This window comes from Bombyx mandarina, chromosome 01, assembly GCF_030267445.1.
Source record: "Bombyx mandarina strain Sakado chromosome 01, ASM3026744v2".
NCBI lineage: Eukaryota > Metazoa > Arthropoda > Insecta > Lepidoptera > Bombycidae > Bombyx > Bombyx mandarina.
In genome coordinates this window covers 11048092-11065810 of record NC_143208.1, presented here as the reverse complement: position 1 = coordinate 11065810, position 17719 = coordinate 11048092, and the positions used below count along the sequence as shown (strand labels likewise).

Here is a 17719-nt window from a genome sequence, read left to right as displayed (position 1 = left end):
CTCGCCGGTTTCCCAGTTAACGTAGAAAAAACCGAAGCATTAACCATGATGCAAACACGAGCTGTCTGCGCCTTGGTGGCGCGAGCGGTACAATCGATTTTACGGTCTGCAGGTGTTGTGAGCAGTTCGCGGCCACATGGGTGTTTTAGAGCCCTTCCCACCAAACGAATTCCCTTGCACTCTCTAACCCGCCTGTCGGGTCGGAACGCGATACACCGCCGACCGGGTTTATCTTCCACAGTGTGCTCGGCGACGACAGCGACGACGACAATGCGGACCGCATCGCAGGCCGCAGTCGCCGACGCGTCGTCCCATCCTCATGGTGACAGCGTGCTAGAGTGACGGTAGCGTGCGGCGCAGCCTCAAACCCTTAGGTCGCCCCGTGACCATCACCAGGAGGAGACTGCCTCCTCACAGGGCAGGAGCTGGGCGAACGCCCTCATCCGACCCCTCGCGGCTCGCGGCTCAGCGGCGGCGGCAGAGGGAAGAAGAGCTCTTCCTCTCGTCCGCCGCCTCCTTCTGTGGGATGGTGGATTCGCCGCTGCCGAGCATCATGCCGAGCGTCACGACGTTCGGAAGCTACAAGTCCTATTTTTGCAATAAGGATGGTCAGGATGCGGCGCTGCTCCGCGAAAGCGGGGCAGTATGCGAGCGGGTGCTCCGCCGTGTCCTCGTTGCAGCCACTGCAGTGGTTGCACTTCGGCGTTGGCTCCCTCCGGGCGATATACCTAATACCTACGTTTATTAAATTAACTAAACTTAACTCTTTTGTCTATTTCTAGGCCTTCCAACCAAACATAAGCCATCTCTACCATATTAAATCATATTAAATCAATATCAAAGTCAATAAATAATGTACAAGCCAAAACAGACGGCCGAACTGACGTGACAATGACATTTGGTGCGCTCAACATGGCGGATTTTCGGCCTCATTAGACGGAGACGGAGATATTTACGTATATTCATGTTTCATTTTATGTACCCACTGAAATACTGTTACTTAATATATTGTTTTCCTGCGAGTTAAAGTGCTGAGTAAGAACGAGATAAATATATGTTTATGTGTGTGCCTTCAAAATGGGTGCTATTTATATAAGCAATTGTACGTATAGAACAATATGTCGTGTCCTTACTATATTATTTATAGGTCTATGATCCAACGACGATAATTTCAACTCGTCTCAATTTATAATCGATCAGTCAGTCTATTTAACGGTAAATATGTAAGAGCGAATCGAAATTATTAATGTGAGTGAGCTCTTAGGGTGAATTGAAATAAGTAATAATAATCTTAAGTTTTTTATTACTAACACAATGGTGCTTACCCTAAATCATCTTCATATTTATTATCATCACTATATTCACTAGTATAAAAAAAAAAAAAAATATATATATACTAGAATTCTTTCTTAAGTTGATGATACAATTTGTTCGAAAACCCTGTCAAAGTGAACATCTGGCTCCGAGTTTTCTTGTATAACTATAAAGTGATTAATACGGTTCACGACATAACAAGTCAAGTGCATTAAAATTTTAACAAATACATTTTCCAATGAAATTAGCATTTTTGAGACATAAATGGTAGAGATGGCTTATGTTTGGTTGGAAGGCCTAGAAATAGACAAAAGAGTTAAGTTTAGTTAATTTAATAAACGTAGGTATTAGGTATATCGCCCGGAGGGAGCCAACGCCGAAGTGCAACCACTGCAGTGGCTGCAACGAGGACACGGCGGAGCACCCGCTCGCATACTGCCCCGCTTTCGCGGAGCAGCGCCGCATCCTGACCATCCTTATTGCAAAAATAGGACTTGTAGCTTCCGAACGTCGTGACGCTCGGCATGATGCTCGGCAGCGGCGAATCCACCATCCCACAGAAGGAGGCGGCGGACGAGAGGAAGAGCTCTTCTTCCCTCTGCCGCCGCCGCTGAGCCGCGAGCCGCGAGGGGTCGGATGAGGGCGTTCGCCCAGCTCCTGCCCTGTGAGGAGGCAGTCTCCTCCTGGTGATGGTCACGGGGCGACCTAAGGGTTTGAGGCTGCGCCGCACGCTACCGTCACTCTAGCACGCTGTCACCATGAGGATGGGACGACGCGTCGGCGACTGCGGCCTGCGATGCGGTCCGCATTGTCGTCGTCGCTGTCGTCGCCGAGCACACTGTGGAAGATAAACCCGGTCGGCGGTGTATCGCGTTCCGACCCGACAGGCGGGTTAGAGAGTGCAAGGGAATTCGTTTGGTGGGAAGGGCTCTAAAACACCCATGTGGCCGCGAACTGCTCACAACACCTGCAGACCGTAAAATCGATTGTACCGCTCGCGCCACCAAGGCGCAGACAGCTCGTGTTTGCATCATGGTTAATGCTTCGGTTTTTTCTACGTTAACTGGGAAACCGGCGAGAAAGTTTCAAAAAACAATGTTTGTTAATGCTCTGCGTTTTGCTATAAGAATATGCGAAAGTGCAATAGAGTGACATAAGTAAGCTAGTAAGTGCGAACTGCAACTTGACAAAAAATCAATTTGTAATAGCGGTCTATTATTCTTTTTAGATACATTTAAAATATAAAGGAGGTTTAAAATGTAGATAAAGCTACTTATAAATAGAAAATCTGTGTTAGCTCACCGCCAGTTGGCAGCGTTCCCAGAAGGCTGGCAGCATTTCCACGCTGGATAGCAATGCTAATTCTTTGTGCAAAATACGTACCGGCCTTCGGGTCTCCCGAGGCCTCAAATAGTTTTTTTTAAGGTCCTTAAAAAGCTTTTAGCAGATGGACCCCAGGGGCCCATACTGAAGCAAGTACAAGTAAACAATCAGAACCAGCAAAAAGAAAACTGTTGTTCCTGAGGACAAATTTGACAGTGATGAGTCAAATGCACCAGCAACAGAAGCATCAACTGTTGACTGTGAGTTATCTCTCTATATCTCCACTCCATCAAAGACTTGTGCACTGCAGACTATAGCTCTCAAGAAGACTAAAAAAGTTGAAAAAATGAATGTGTTAACAACTTTATCTAAAGTGAAAAATAAATCACGTTTATATATTGGTCTTCCACAAGAATTATATTTCATAATAGGCTTGATTGAGAAACATACAAATGTTTCTGAACAAAATATTATATTATGTTTGATGAGAATAAAATTAAATAGAACATTCTCTCAATTGGCGATGATTTCGATCTATCTGTAAGTCAAGCAAGCAATATATTTTTCAACAAACTCCCAGAAATTGCAAATGTAATATCACCCCTTGTTACAGTATAAAAAAAAAAACAATGCAATAAATATATATGCAGGAAGGATAATTGATGTCAACTTAGTGGAAAATAGAAAGTTTTTAGATAGTTTGCCACCTACAATTAACTAAGTACCTATAATTAAATAAGTAATCCTTGCTTATAAATAGGAATTTTTGTATTTTCACTCTTCATTCAAAAACTACTGAAGAGATTTTAATAAGACTTCTATGCTGGTCTTGTATGGCTAGCAACTCATTATTATTTTGATTCTGTTTTCCACAAATGTGCTAAATATGGGCTTATATATATGAAAAGGAATAAAGATTAATAATATGTAACCTTTGTACCTGTATGTTAGGAATAATTTTTAAATAAAACATATTTAAATTGGAATATTATTTTTATTAAATCACATTCACTTTGTACACATCAATATTTTGTACTCCCTATAAGGTAAATAGGTATGAAGATTTTTTTAAGTATTTAACATTACATTTTTGTGTAAGATTAGAAAAAATTTTATTCTTCCAAAAAGAAACTACATTACCTAACAACTGTGCAACTTACTCGGGATCAAAATCAATACTAATTATAGTGACCTGATTATTTTTTTCAAATTTGCTGTTTGCTACACAAAAGTAGCAAGTTTTACTTTTAGCATAATACATATTCATTTGAACTTGTGCATAATATCTTTCTTTAATTTTTTTTTCCATTTTTTTTATGGAAACATATCATTACTCACTTGCTTTTTTGTAGATCTATCAAAAAAACATAATTTATGATTTTTTTTTAGCATAGTGGGCAATACCCTATTATTCATATTAATTATATACGGTGATGCGAAAATTATTTCTTTACTGAATTATTTAAGAATGATAGACATAATATAATATTTTAATACGTTTGTTTATAATTTTTAATCTATTATTTAAAAATAAGTTATCTTTAATATTTTTATTTTTTGATTTATGGGGTTGTCACAGTCATTATTATAAAAATAGAAATTTTGAGGAAATACAAATGTTTAATACAAATTATTTCGAAATAAATTCATATCAATCCAAATTAATATTTGAACTATGAAAATTGTATGGTATGGAAACAGAAATATATTTTATAATTGTAATGATTATTTATTCCATGCAGTGCCGGTTAGAGAAGCTGTACAAACTAGAATAAATTCTAATAAAGAATAAGAATAAACTTTGAAGAGAAGAAGAAAAGAGCTTTCTTCGAAGCTCAATTCTAGAAGGGTATTCAATCAGATAGCTATCTATCTCTGTCTTTCCTGTATGAAATTTTGGTATGTCGAAATCTTGGATAAATCCAGCAAAGCTAAATAAAGTATTTACCTAAAAAATATGTTTATGCTTAAAGTCACGTGTTTATGTTATTAAAAAATATGAACCAATTTTTCAATCGAAGATTAAAACAACATTAATACTGAGAATGAATATTTATTTATAAAATACACATATATGTTTTGACCACAAAATTTGCACGGTAATTAAAATTAATATTCATTAATATTAATTTAAATAAATATTAATTAATCTTCTTCATTAAACTCATAGTCAACTGTTGATCCTTCTGTTGCTGGTGCATTTGACTCATCACTGTCAAATTTGTCCTCAGGAACAACAGTTTTCTTTTTGCTGGTTCTGATTGTTTACTTGTACTTGCTTCAGATATATTAAGGGGTGATGTGGCAATACACACTTGCCTTGCCTTTGTGTTCCTGTGATGGAGCTACTTGGATAGCTTTGTCATTACTACACCTATTTTCAAGTGGCTGGATATCTGGAAATATGAAATAATGTTAGCAATTTCTAGGTACCCAACAAACTTATAGTTTGTAAATATATAGGATTATATGTGTGCTGTAGTAGTAGTAGTAGTAGTATGTAACTTCCTAGTCATCATCATCAGCCCATATAATATATCCCCTTGCTGGACACTGGCCTCCACTACCATTGAGAGGGTTTTTAGGCCTTAGTCCACCACGCTGGCCTAGTGCTGGTTGATGGATTACACACTTAGAAAATCCTAAGGACATTTAGGTGTGCAGGTTTCATCACAATGTTTTCCTTCACTGTTAAAGTAAGTAAGTGATATTACACTGTGATAAATCTTCATTATCACGAACTTCCTAGTACCTTATGTAATAGGAACTGAGGTCCACTTGCCCATCTTGACTACTTCCACTAACTAACTAACTATTCTCCTTTTTTCTGATATTGTTATTTGATTATGAGATCTGTGTGTTACTAATTATTGACAGTTACACCTACCTTGACTACAAGATGGCAAAGGTATAATAATATAGAAATTTTACCTTCCAATAAAATTTGTATTATGTTTCCTAAGACGTCCGAAGTCCATTATGAGAGTACATCGTATGATTTCCACTGCAGGTCGCTAAATTTGACTACTTCCGTTTCCTAAGTCCCATCTACAGCGCCCTCTATAACGTCTGGAACCGAACCAACAAGCAAAGACAAGCCGCCATATTTGTCATTGTTCGGCTCATAATGATGGATGTAGCCCCAGGAAGACATTATCTGGACTTCGGACGTCTTAGGAAACATAATACAAATTTTATTGGAAGGTAAAATTTCTATATTATGTGTTCCGTTTGACGTCCGAAGTCCATTATGAGAGACTGTTTGTTATCTCCTGGTGGCTTGTATTTGAAATAAAATAAGATTTATTTAAAAAGCAACAATGTGACTTATTGTGTTTAATTACGCAAAGCTTAAATTAAGCACGTAATTTAAATTAATTGAAGGTAACCGTATAATATTACCCACTGAATTCAAATCGACCTAATAAGATTTAGGACGAAAATACTGAGAAAGATTTCTCAGAATTTATATCAGTGTTTGATGCATTAATAATAAGTTTTTGATAGAACTTTCTAAAAGTATGTCAGTTATCTTTAGCTGAAATATCATTAATTTGGTAATTTCCTACCCAGTTTAAAGTTTTCACCACCGCTCTACAGCTTCCAACTGAGGCCTGAATACCTGAGTCTCCTAAAAGACTTTTTACCCAACTACGAATCCTCGCTGCAGTAGCTGGCTTAGTGGAGCCTTTAGTTGCTAAGAATAGATTAAATATTCCCACTGGTTTGCTGTGTCATATTCACTAGATTGCGTAGCCAGTATACTGCATCGATGATCAATTGGTCAGGAGCAGCCACGAATGTCCAACTGGACTGTTGGTGTGAAGATCAATTAGTTTTCGACCCAAATATCAGTAATTTAGAAGGTGCAGGCTTTGTCAAGGAAATAGATTTCAGTATGTTTCACTGTCGGGCTCGAAGCTATTTTTTATATCCGATAGAGTTTCACAAACGGACGCTATATAACAGACTTATAAACTAGAATGGTCCGGTAGGAGAGACCATGAGATAAATACAGATAACAGAGAAATCTAGCTACATTTTCTAATTCGGGTACACGAGAATTAATACATTTTCTTGACAAAACCTTACCCCTTATTCCAAATAGGGGCGTATGTTCTTATCGTAGACTCTCTCCTGCCAATGTCCATGTCCCTGTCAGCGTGTCCCACCCAAAATGAACCAAGCTTCCAGGTGTAGATTGCTGACAGCCTGGCGGTAGCATTGTCAGTGTCCACCAGACTGATGTTCAGATCTCTGAGCTTCTTGAGTCGCTTGAGGGCAGGTGATTTCAGGTCTGGCCTCCACAGGGGCTTCTTGCACTTGGGTACCACTAGTATGTACCGACCTGAGGTTGAGTTGAGGTGGTCCAGCACTCTGGATATCAGACCGAGCGGCGGAAACGGCCATGCTAGTCAGTAATGCCAAGATCTGCTGAACGCGTTGTAGAGGCAGGCGTTCGAGTTTTGCTTTGATGGGTGGACGAGCTCACAGCTCACCTGGTATTAAGTGGTCACTGGAGCCCATAGACGTCAAGAACGTAAATGCGCCACCCACCTTGAGATATAAGATCTAAGGTCTCAAGTATAGTTACAACGGCTGCCCCACCCTTCAAACCGAGACGCACCACTGCTTCAGGGCAAAATACCTACTCGCGCGGACTCACAAGAGGTAAACAGTTTTTTTTTTTTTTTTTTTTTTTTTATCCATGAGCGGTCCGAGACGCGAACAAGTTCCCCACAGGCTGAATAGCCTAGTAGTTGCTTTTTCTGTGAGATACCACTCCAAGCCGCCGCGATTGCGTAAGAGGTGATCGGCTTCAGTATTGTACAGTCCCGGTAGGTGGTGAGGGAGAAGTACAACTTTGAGGTGGACCAAGTTAAGCAATTTTCCAGTCAGATCTAGCAATTATCGTGACCGGGTTCCTCCCTCGTTCTTTATGTAGGAAAATTCTGTTCTGTTGTTTACAAGGGCTCCCCACTGAATGTCCGACGCGTCGGTGATGACGTGGTTCGTGGCCATTCTCTGTGGATGAATTGGTGTGCTCTGACTGACTTTCTCTAACCACCAATCCAGCTCTGTACGTACCTCGTCCGAATACTGCTTTGGTAAATGAGGATACCTCCTGAGCTTGTTGCTGTGGTACTGCAAGGACTCGGCAAAGCAACTTTCCCCGGTGGGTGATGAAAGTCGCAAAGTTGAGATATCCTAAGAGGCTTTGCGCCTGCTTTAGGTTCCAACCGCCGGCAGTAAGTCGCACGAGCAAATTCTTGGGCAGGGACTTTGTCTTGGATTTGGTGTCCCATACGATTCCCAGAAAGTCTATCAAGCTCGTCAGTGTCATAACCGGTTGCTTAGATGGGTGGACGAGTTTACAGCTTACCTGGTGTTAAGTGGTTACTGGAGGCCATAGACATCTACAGCGTAAATGCCGCCACCCACCTTGAGATATGAGTTCTAAGGTTTCAGTATAGTTACTTGAGATTTCAACAAGCATACGGCCCACCTGAAGGTGAATAGTTACAGTCGCCGATGGACTTCAGCAACGCCAGGGGCAGAGCCAAGCCGCTGCCTACTGCTTAATTCTCTCCACAAGCCTCGTTTGAAGAAGGACATGTCATAGCGCTCGGGAAACACCGCGGAGGGAGCTCATTCCATAGCCAGCTGGTACGTGGCAAAAAAGACCTCTGGAAACGCACTGTCAATGAACGCAGCGGTTCCAGATAATATGGATAAGCTTTGCTCCGATGGCGGGAGATGTTCTGCCCTGGTGTACAAGCACATAACCACTAGTCGCAGACCCTTCTGGCGAAGTATTTCGGCTATTTAGTTTGTCACTGAAGCAAAAATCCGCGGTGGTGCAGCTAAGCCGAATGGCAGACATATCATCTGAAGTAGACGACCCTGATAACTGATCCCGAGAAACGTCATTGATAGATGATAATAGGCCTGGCTCATATCCAATTTGACATTCCAATCTGTTATAAAACTTAGGAACTCGATGGTGGAAAAGGTGAAAAAGACTGTTTCATGTACTTGTTCAATGCCTTGAGGTTGAAAATTGTTCGATTTTTTATTGGTCTTGGGAAGTATGAAAAGAAGAAATCTGAAAGATGGTGTCGGGGGTGCGGGTTCTAAAGCTCTATTGAATTAAATTTTGGATTTTGATTGACATAAAGTTATTATTAATTTCAATATTACGTTTGGTGGATCGAGTCCAGGTGTTTCGATATAGCCTTAGACATCCGCCTGAAAATGCTGTTGAGTAATTTATTTTTATTTCCTGATTTTCGTTCCACTTTGTACTTGTTCCCCCCTCCCCGTTTTTCTTGCTGAGGAATTATTTGGATAGCATCGCTCACAATATCTGTTTTCGGCCTCTTTAGATGTATTGGAATGTGGCCTACCTCGACATGGCTTTGCATTGGCAGTACAAGCCGAGGGTTCCGGCGATGCGGGCCGGATGCGAGTAGCAGACGGTGCCGCTTTTGTAATTTATCAATACCACCAATTTTCTGTATATATGCCAATAATAAGTTGGGGTTAAACATAATCACAAGAAGAAGATATTTTCTCTATATCTTCCCTGATATATCTATCCTTTAATTTCTTTATGAGGTATCTACGACGCTATCGTATAACCTCGGCTCGCTTAACGAAAATTATTTGAAGGATATCGTTAGAAACTTTTATAGGCGAAATCGTTACCGAATAGCGGTTTAAACTTTTCGTAAAAGGCGGAAGTATTAAGCTGAACATTCTCTGAATTTGACCCGTCGGCAAGGTTTTGTATGGCAGCATAACGCATTCGTTCTGTGCCAAAAGAGCATTAGATAACGCAGGAAAACATTTTTTTTTTTTTTTTGAACCTCCGAATACTGCACCGCGTTCCAAGTCGGCTAGTCAAATCTTTGCATATCTGGTTCTTTTATAGAAATGCTCAAATTTCAAAACCTACCCGCTTCTGGTAACGGACGGTCTGGTGGCAGACGTAAAAACTATTCGTCGTTGTCTAATTTCGATTGGAAGTTGAAACCAGATAAGACATTATTATTATAAGATGTTGGTATTTGTAAGTATAAAGGCGGGACCACTGGTGCACGACCAGCAATAGCATGATTCGAAGTTAAAATAATATTCACATGACTCACCCATTATTGCGACAGTAAGTCAAACCTTTTATTCAGATCTCGCGACCAGTCACTTTTTCGAAGTTTTCTTGCTGGTCCCTAGTCTTTATTTTCCGACGAACCCGAAGAAATATCCGAAGAAATCGAAGAACTATCCTCACTTAAATTTTACTTTGAAAGGCGCGATAACCTCGTCACTCATTGTAGAGCCTTGGAGTTCACGAAACGGAAGATAATCATAACACTTGTTTGAAACAAACTTTCTACTTCAAATCTCGAAAGTTGCTTATAACATTTTAAATTACTAACTTCTTAAAATATTAACGACCGCACGTGGGAAAAAACGACGCAACAATGACAAATATGGCGGCTTGTCTTTGCTTGTTGGATCGGTTCCAGACGTTATAGAGGGCGCTGTAGATGGGACTTAGGAAACGGAAGTAGTCAAATTTAGCGACCTGCAGTGGAAATCATACGATGTACTCTCATAATGGACTTCGGACGTCAAACGGAACACATAATATAACACATCTCATTTTTAGTCGTCTCTTCAATCACTTTGACAATAGTGAGTCTTTGCCGTTTCACAAATGTAGGCCGAGGTTCACTTTGAGTGAATTTTCGTTTTCTATCTGCCAGACAATCGAATTTGGATGGTAAACAATTTGGTTTCATTCGAATTCATTTGATGGAGCCCATTATCTTGTATTGCATATAATTCTCAATGTCGTTTTCCAGCTAAAACATGAAATAATTTTCCAACACTTTCAATACATAACCTATAAAAAAATTATTAAAATGTTATTTTACTAATGTTAGGAATATAATTTCGACTGTGTAAAAAAGTTATTATAATGTATACCTACATTATCATACATTTCATATCAAATGCCTAAATCATACATTTAGGCATAATAGTTGACGCATGCGCAGTACACATATTTTGTATACATTTAATCTACTAATACAAATAGTAAATTAAACAAAAAACGAGTAATTTCGAAAGAGAACAAACGTGTTTTATATAAGAACAATCGAAAATGAATATTTAAGAGTCATTAAGGACGAAAAAATATAAAAAATTGCAATCGAGGGGCTAACTTGTACATACATTTTTAATAATTTTTTTAAAATAAATAAATGCAGAACAAACAATTATTAACAGTGAACAATCAAGAACAAATAATGAACAAACGAATTAATAGAAAATAAGTAGAAAATAAGAAAGAAAAATTTTTTTGAGGGGCTAACTTCATTCACCTTAGAAAATGGGCATTGTCCTTTGACAGTCTGACCATTATCTGTTTTGTCTATGGTGTAATTAAAACTGGCTTTTTTTTTAAGAGATTTTATGACCTGGTAACTGAGACCTTTAAGTCATGTCTTATTTTAATGTATATTCTTAATTTTATGAAAAATGATGTTATTGAGTGAAATGAAATGAAAATGATTAATTTGAGACATTAATCAACTGGGATGAAATTAAATGAGATGATATAAGATGAAATCTAATCTCAGTAAAATGGTGGTCATTTACTAAGATTTTTTCAGTCCAGCGCCTTTGTTTCATTTTTCCACATTTGTGCACTTTCACAGATATTAAACGGTTAATAAAACACCATTATTACACATTTAAACCCGAAGAAACACTAAATAGACAAAATAAAACAAATCACACAACTTCACTCCATGCGTTCCCGCCAAAAAGTCTAAAACTGGCTTAAAAATGGAAGAGCACAGATAATAAAATAGTGAAAACAAAAATTAATTTTAATGAATTTAAAATTTTAAACTAAAGAAGCACTACGTATAAAATAAAACATACTTTTAAATACAGATACAGTTCTAAATTGTAAGACCATTTCATTTAAAATTTAATGGTTAATTCTGAATGAATATTATGTATTTCTAAAAATCTTATGCTATCAGTTAATTCAAATAAAAATGTTAAATCATTGATACACGTACTTAAAAATCTACATAAGTGAATCTTTGACCATAGTCCGAAGGTCGTGACAAGTCTTAAATTCATCATATTATTATTTAAGTCGGCAAAATGTTTAAGGTTAGTGTGAAATTCTTAATTTTTATATTTTATACCATTTGCTTAACGTTTGAGTAGGCATACAAAGAGACATCTATTGAAATAGTTACATTTCTGCAAAGTAAGAAATCAGGGCTAAACTGGTACTAAGAAATATTTATAAGCTTAATAATTGATAACCAATAGTATTAATTTCGTAGCTTTTTTAATATTATACTTAAACTCTTTCCTACTAAACAAATATTTAAAACAAACTTAAAAATGACAGATATGTAAATACGCATTACTGACAGATAACATGTAATAATTAAATTAAATTTGATGACAGGTAATAATTAAATTTGTGTTTTTATGTGATTGGAATATTTTTGTAAAAGTATTAGTACAGTACCCCAAAACTTTTATGATCTTTCAGAAAGTTAGCAAATATGTATACCTAATATTTATAATATTATATGTGTGATTACGATTCCTGTTACTATGTATTTTTCTGAGATTGTTATTTAAAGTTGGCGACAGTGATAACTACAGCCTTCTTTGCTGAACCACCATCAATGTAATTAACCCAACCAACAATAGTTTTCTTCTGTCCTTTGGGTTTTTAACGATCTATAAAGAAGTAGGAATAATTAAAAACACTGTTAGATTGCTGTAATTATTTTTATGTCACAGGGCCTAGTAGCTTTGGTGACTGGAGGGTCATCAGGATTAGGAAAAGCTACTGCTGAGCTGTTAGTAAAACAAGGGGGCAGAGTTGTTATCTGTGACTTACCCTCAACCAAAGGTCAAAATACTGCTAAAAGCCTTGGCGAGAATGCAGTGTTTGCACCTGTTGATGTGAGTATATTTATTCTTTTTAAGCAAATTATTAAGTACTTTTTAATTATTAAATCTACTGGTAGCAATGTATATATTGAGTTTGCACTATTCTGTCCATATCTGATTTGAAGCATCATTTCATTCTGGTTTGAAGAGGGATAGGAAAAGCACTTGTTAATAATACAATAGAAACTGACTTCGTTCTCACTGCAATGTCTATGCACTGCAGTAACTACTCATCACCAGATTGGTCAAGCAATACATATTAGCAATCTGAGGTTCTTGCGACTACTATGGGTACAAAAAAATTAGTAATGTAGATTAAGTTAAAAAAGCGGTGTATGGTGACTACAAGAACTGCAGTGAACAGTCTGAGGAGATATGGAAGAACAGAAGCTTCACCAAAGCTAAAAAGATCGGGCTCATACGAACTCTTGTTTTCCCCCATATATTTATATGCTGGGAAGATGTGGACTTGGCAGAAAGTCCAAAAAAAGATGGTGGATGCTATGTGGTGCTGGAGACGAATGCTTGTTATTTCATGGACTGAACTTAGCACCAACGTCTCCATTCTTTAAGAAGTCGACATTAAGCAGGCTCTTTCGCTGCTTGTGCATGGGCACATACTATCATTTTTTTTACATATTTCCCGGCGCGGAAATGACTCCCTAGAGCACCTTGTTGTTCAGAGCAATGTGGAGCAAGTCAAGTTGGCAGTTGGCGGTTGTTAGCTTCAGTGTACCAGGCTCACCACAAACTGGGAGAAGTGACGATTGCTTGTGAGGCGCATAACATCTGCCCACAGTAATAATATTGAATGACGACCATGACTGCTCTGACTAGAGTGATACGACAAAGGAGATTGTGGATTGTGTTTAATAATTAGCAGTACAAACACTCAACATTTTCTTGTGCTTTCATTTTTCAAACCTATACCATTCATTTAAGCTGTTTGTTTTTAGTTTATTTTAAACGATTCTTCTTGTTTTACTCTGCTTTTATACAACAACTTATGGGGTTTTTACTTTAATTCATAAGTGAGATCTACTGATAATATTTAAAAATATTAACACACTTACAAAAATAAATGGTTTATATTTCATAACAACAGTTATCAACAGTCTTATCAATAAATAACATGCTTACATCATAGTAATTGTAAAATATTATGTCAAATAATTGTTTGCCTTGAATAATCTTAAACCTTTAAACGAGCAATTCTTGTGTATTAAAATATATTTATAGAATGATGAGTCTCGGAAACGGCTCCAACGATTTTCATAAAATTTAGTATACAGGGGCGATAAATCGATCTAGCTACGATTTATTTTCAGAAAATGTTGTTTTATTCCTGTTTTCAATAATCAACTCTTCCCGACATCTATTGGCGAATAATAATACTATTTTTCCTAATTGAGGGCAACTAACCACTTTAAAGACACAACAAGTTATAAAAAAAAAACCGAGCAAAGCTCTGTCATCATCTACTTAATTTATTAAGAGATGAAATACTTGTTTATCAATAAGGTTGTGATATAGTCAAACAGAAGAAAGTGTGTTGTTCAAATGCAACTGCCATCCATCCATACTTTTAAGAGTATAACCCATTTTACTGACATTAATGTTGTGATATCTCTAATAACCACTGAATGCTAGGTCGATCATTACCTACCAATCTACTGGTAGGTAAAAGGTCTGTTGCGTTTGTAGAGATGGTTGCACTGGTAAACAAATTTCACCCAGCATATACTCTTACTTAGTCTTGATGATTATCATTGTAATTTTTATTTGGTTCAAAGGTAACTTCAGAAGATGATGTGAAGGAGGCTCTACAGATAACTTTAGACAAGTTTGGTCGATTAGATGCTCTTATAAACTGTGCAGGCGTTGCGAGTGCATCAAGAGTTTATAATTTCAAAAAGGAACAACCATTTGACTTGAACATCTTTCAAAACACTATTCAGGTACAACTTCCAAATAATTTTAAATTTTTGTACTTGTATACAAACACTTCGATAAAGAGGCATCACCTCAATAAAGCGGCACGACACGAGAACCCTCTCATCGTGGCCCCCTGTAACTACATTCCTGATCCTGCGGACAGAATGGAAAGCAGTCGACATCGCCCCAAACACGTCATTTCGGATCCTCCCGATCCACTAACGGTGCTTTTAGGTACCTCAAGCACCGGTCATCGTTCTCGTCGAACCCGTCGCTTGCGACGAAAGGCTCGACGAGTAAATTAACCCTCAGACACAGCCCACTGAGTTTCTCGCTGGATCTTCTCAGTGGGTCGCGTTTGCGATCCGGTGATAGATTCTGCGAAGCACGGCTCTTGCTAGGGTTCGTGTTAGCAACGTCATCAGGTTTGAGCTCCGTGAGCTCTCCTACTAGTTAAGGCTACGCTGATATAGCCTCTCAAGGCTCTCAGCTTAGGTAGGAAAAAAAATGTATACAATTTTTTATTTTTTCCTTGACTGTCTCTCTGGTAATATTCTTATTTTTCTGTACAGATTTGACTAGTTTAGTGTTCAATGTTTTTAAATAATTGCATTTTAACTTCTAATTTCAAATACTAAGCATAAGAAAGTTTAAAATAGTAAAACTATGATTATAAAATTACCAAAAAAACTTTTAAATGAAGTATTAAAATAATTTACAGGTAAATTTGATAGGAACATTCAATGTTATTCGCTTAGCAGTGGGGCTAATCGGGAAAAATGCACCAGACGCTGACGGACAACGTGGAGTCGTTATCAACACGGCCAGTGTCGCTGCATTTGATGGACAGGTAAAAAACCCACCAAATTTAATTTTGTCAGTGTCATTTATTTTTTTAAAGGCGAGGAATGGTAGATCTATTACTAAAATAAATAATAGTTTCAAAAAACTAACAAAATACGCTTTTATAAAAAATCCAACAAAAAAATAGAAAATAAATTTGAATCAACCCGACGTTTTGAAGGGGATCAAAATCATGTTCAAAGATTCCGTTACAAACATGCATACGTCTGAAGCCAATAAAAGCGTATTAAAAAATACTATTATTATTTCCAAAATAAAATTTTTGGTAGCTAAAAACGTCTATAAACAAAAAAAAAAGAAACTTAATTGATAAACAGAAGAGCGCATAAAAGTGAACTGTTTTATTTTGCCTATCTATAAGCCGATGTCTTATTAGATTAACTACCTACTGTTGGTATGGCGTCTTGCGTTCCGTTTTGGTTAGGACAACACATGTAAAAACTGTGATGGGCAACTAATATTTCAAGGATGGCTGCATTTCTTGGTTATTGTCTAGGAGCTCCGATAAGCTCAACACCGCACCGGGTGGTCCGTGAGCTCGTATTACCAATAAAAAATTAGGGAATGTACCTTAAAAAAATATTATATTATACATTGATATTAATAATCAAAGAGTGAATTTCTACATGAATTTCTATGAAAATCCTGCTATCAGCTATTCTGAAGCTATGTGGGTTTTTTTTTTTCATTCTTTATTAGAGCCATACACCTATTAGGTTAAGTCGGCTAATATGCAGGCTTAAATTTTGTCAATGGATTTAATAGTATTAATTTGCAAACGTAACGTGTAATTGTCAGATCGGACAGGCAGCTTATTCTGCTTCGAAGGCGGGCGTGGTAGGCATGACATTGCCTCTTGCAAGGGACATGGCCAAACAAGGAATCCGAGTCGTTACTATTGCACCAGGTATTCATATTTAATCTGATATATAGTTTAGTTATAATTAGTCTTCAGTTTCATTCTATGGCGAAGCAGCTATACGTTGGTTAAAAAGTAGCATATAATACAATTGAAGCTTCCTCACTTTCAAGGTGGGTTGCAATATGTACATTATGATCACCGTGGGCTCCAGTCACCACTTATCGTTCTGAGGACTGAAATATAAGATCTAAATTTCAAATGTATTGTATAACGGGTGTTCCAACTCTTCAACTGGAACGCATGATTACTTCGCTGCAGAAACAGAGTATCTTTACCACCCTCAGACACAGTCTGCTGAGTTTCTCGCCGGATCTTCTCAGTGGGTCGCGTTTCCGATCCGGTGGTAGATTCTGCGAAGCACGACTCTTGCTAGGGTTCGTGTTAGCAACGTCGTCAGGTTTGAGCCCCGCGAGCTCACCTACTAGTTAAGGTTACGCTGAAATAGCCTCTCAAGGTTATCAGCTTAGGTAGGAAAAAAAAAAAGATACTTACCCATGAAGAATTACAGTATGCTCTATCAAAATAATAAGCAATCTTTATTTTCAAAGGATTATTCCGTACACCTATGATGGAACAATTGCCAGAGCCGGCGATCAAAAGCCTGGAAGCGTCAGTGCCATTCCCTTCTAGACTTGGGCATCCTCAAGAGTTTGCATTGCTTGTTCAGAGCATCATTCAAAACCCGATGCTAAACGGCGAAACTATAAGATTAGACGGCTCCCTCAGGATGCAGCCTTAAATTTTAAGACTGTGAGTAAGATGTAGAAATTATGTAGTTACAAATTTTTGTTAGTAAATGTTGAAATAAATTTTATACAAAGTTTGACATAGACTATTTGTTTTAATGTAGTTAGTGGTATGTCTCCCTTGCCTTATTGTTGTTTGTAAGATCTTAAATGTCGTAATTTTTCTCCGATTTGATGCTTATATGTAACTAACTAAGGTTTTATTTACCTTATTTATTGTTTGTGAGATTAAAAGTACTGTAAATCAGATTGAAGTATTTCGAAGTAGGTAATGGAATTACTGTATTGTAATTAGTACTGGAATTAGTGGTTCTTATTTTTTTAAAGCAAAGACACAATTATTTAAACGAAAATATCATTTATTTCTACAAAAACGTGCGACGGTGCGAACGCATGTCCGTCACCGCGCGCCGGCGTGTACGTGCGTCTCACAATATTTATTGATCACCATCAAATGAATACACTTGCGTTACACACCGCCATACATGTATCTATGATGCAATCTAAAGATAGATCATTGTGTTTACTGTTTTAAACTTAATGACACCTCTAAACGATACATTAAAAATAAGTTTAAAGATTTAGCGACAACAATAACTTCACTAATAATTATATT

At 37.5% G+C, this 17719-nt stretch overlaps 1 protein-coding gene and 1 long non-coding RNA gene across 3 annotated transcripts; one reads left to right on the top strand and one right to left on the bottom strand.

Moving 5' to 3' along the window:
* Positions 1-4678: 4678 nt before the first annotated feature.
* LOC149503544 (uncharacterized) lies at positions 4679-10598 on the bottom strand. Its single transcript, XR_016323551.1, has 2 exons — positions 5569-10598; positions 4679-5033 (listed from the first exon to the last, which is right to left on the bottom strand). It is a non-coding gene; the product is annotated as an uncharacterized LOC149503544 (long non-coding RNA).
* Positions 10599-11494: 896 nt separating this feature from the next.
* Positions 11495-17189, top strand: LOC114246883 (3-hydroxyacyl-CoA dehydrogenase type-2). Of its 2 annotated transcripts, XM_089729969.1 has the most exons (6): positions 11495-11832; positions 12484-12648; positions 14430-14594; positions 15293-15421; positions 16234-16342; positions 16906-17189. In XM_089729969.1, the coding sequence occupies exons 1-6, from the start codon at positions 11824-11826 to the stop codon at positions 17094-17096; spliced, it is 768 nt and encodes a 255-aa protein (XP_089586095.1). In that variant the 5' UTR covers positions 11495-11823; the 3' UTR covers positions 17097-17189. The 2 variants fall into 2 exon arrangements, with proteins under 2 accessions (XP_089586095.1, XP_089586100.1); XM_089729974.1 differs by lacking the exon at positions 11495-11832 and having other exon boundaries at positions 12475-12648.
* Positions 17190-17719: the final 530 nt, after the last annotated feature.

What these genes read in the sequence shown, in the direction of transcription:
- LOC114246883 (XM_089729969.1), top strand. An exon ending in TCGCTGCATTTGATGGACAG is followed by an intron (nt 15,422 to 16,233) that starts GTAAAAAACCCA and finishes TGTAATTGTCAG; the next exon opens with ATCGGACAGGCAGCTTATTC. An exon ending in AGTCGTTACTATTGCACCAG is followed by an intron (nt 16,343 to 16,905) that starts GTATTCATATTT and finishes TTATTTTCAAAG; the next exon opens with GATTATTCCGTACACCTATG.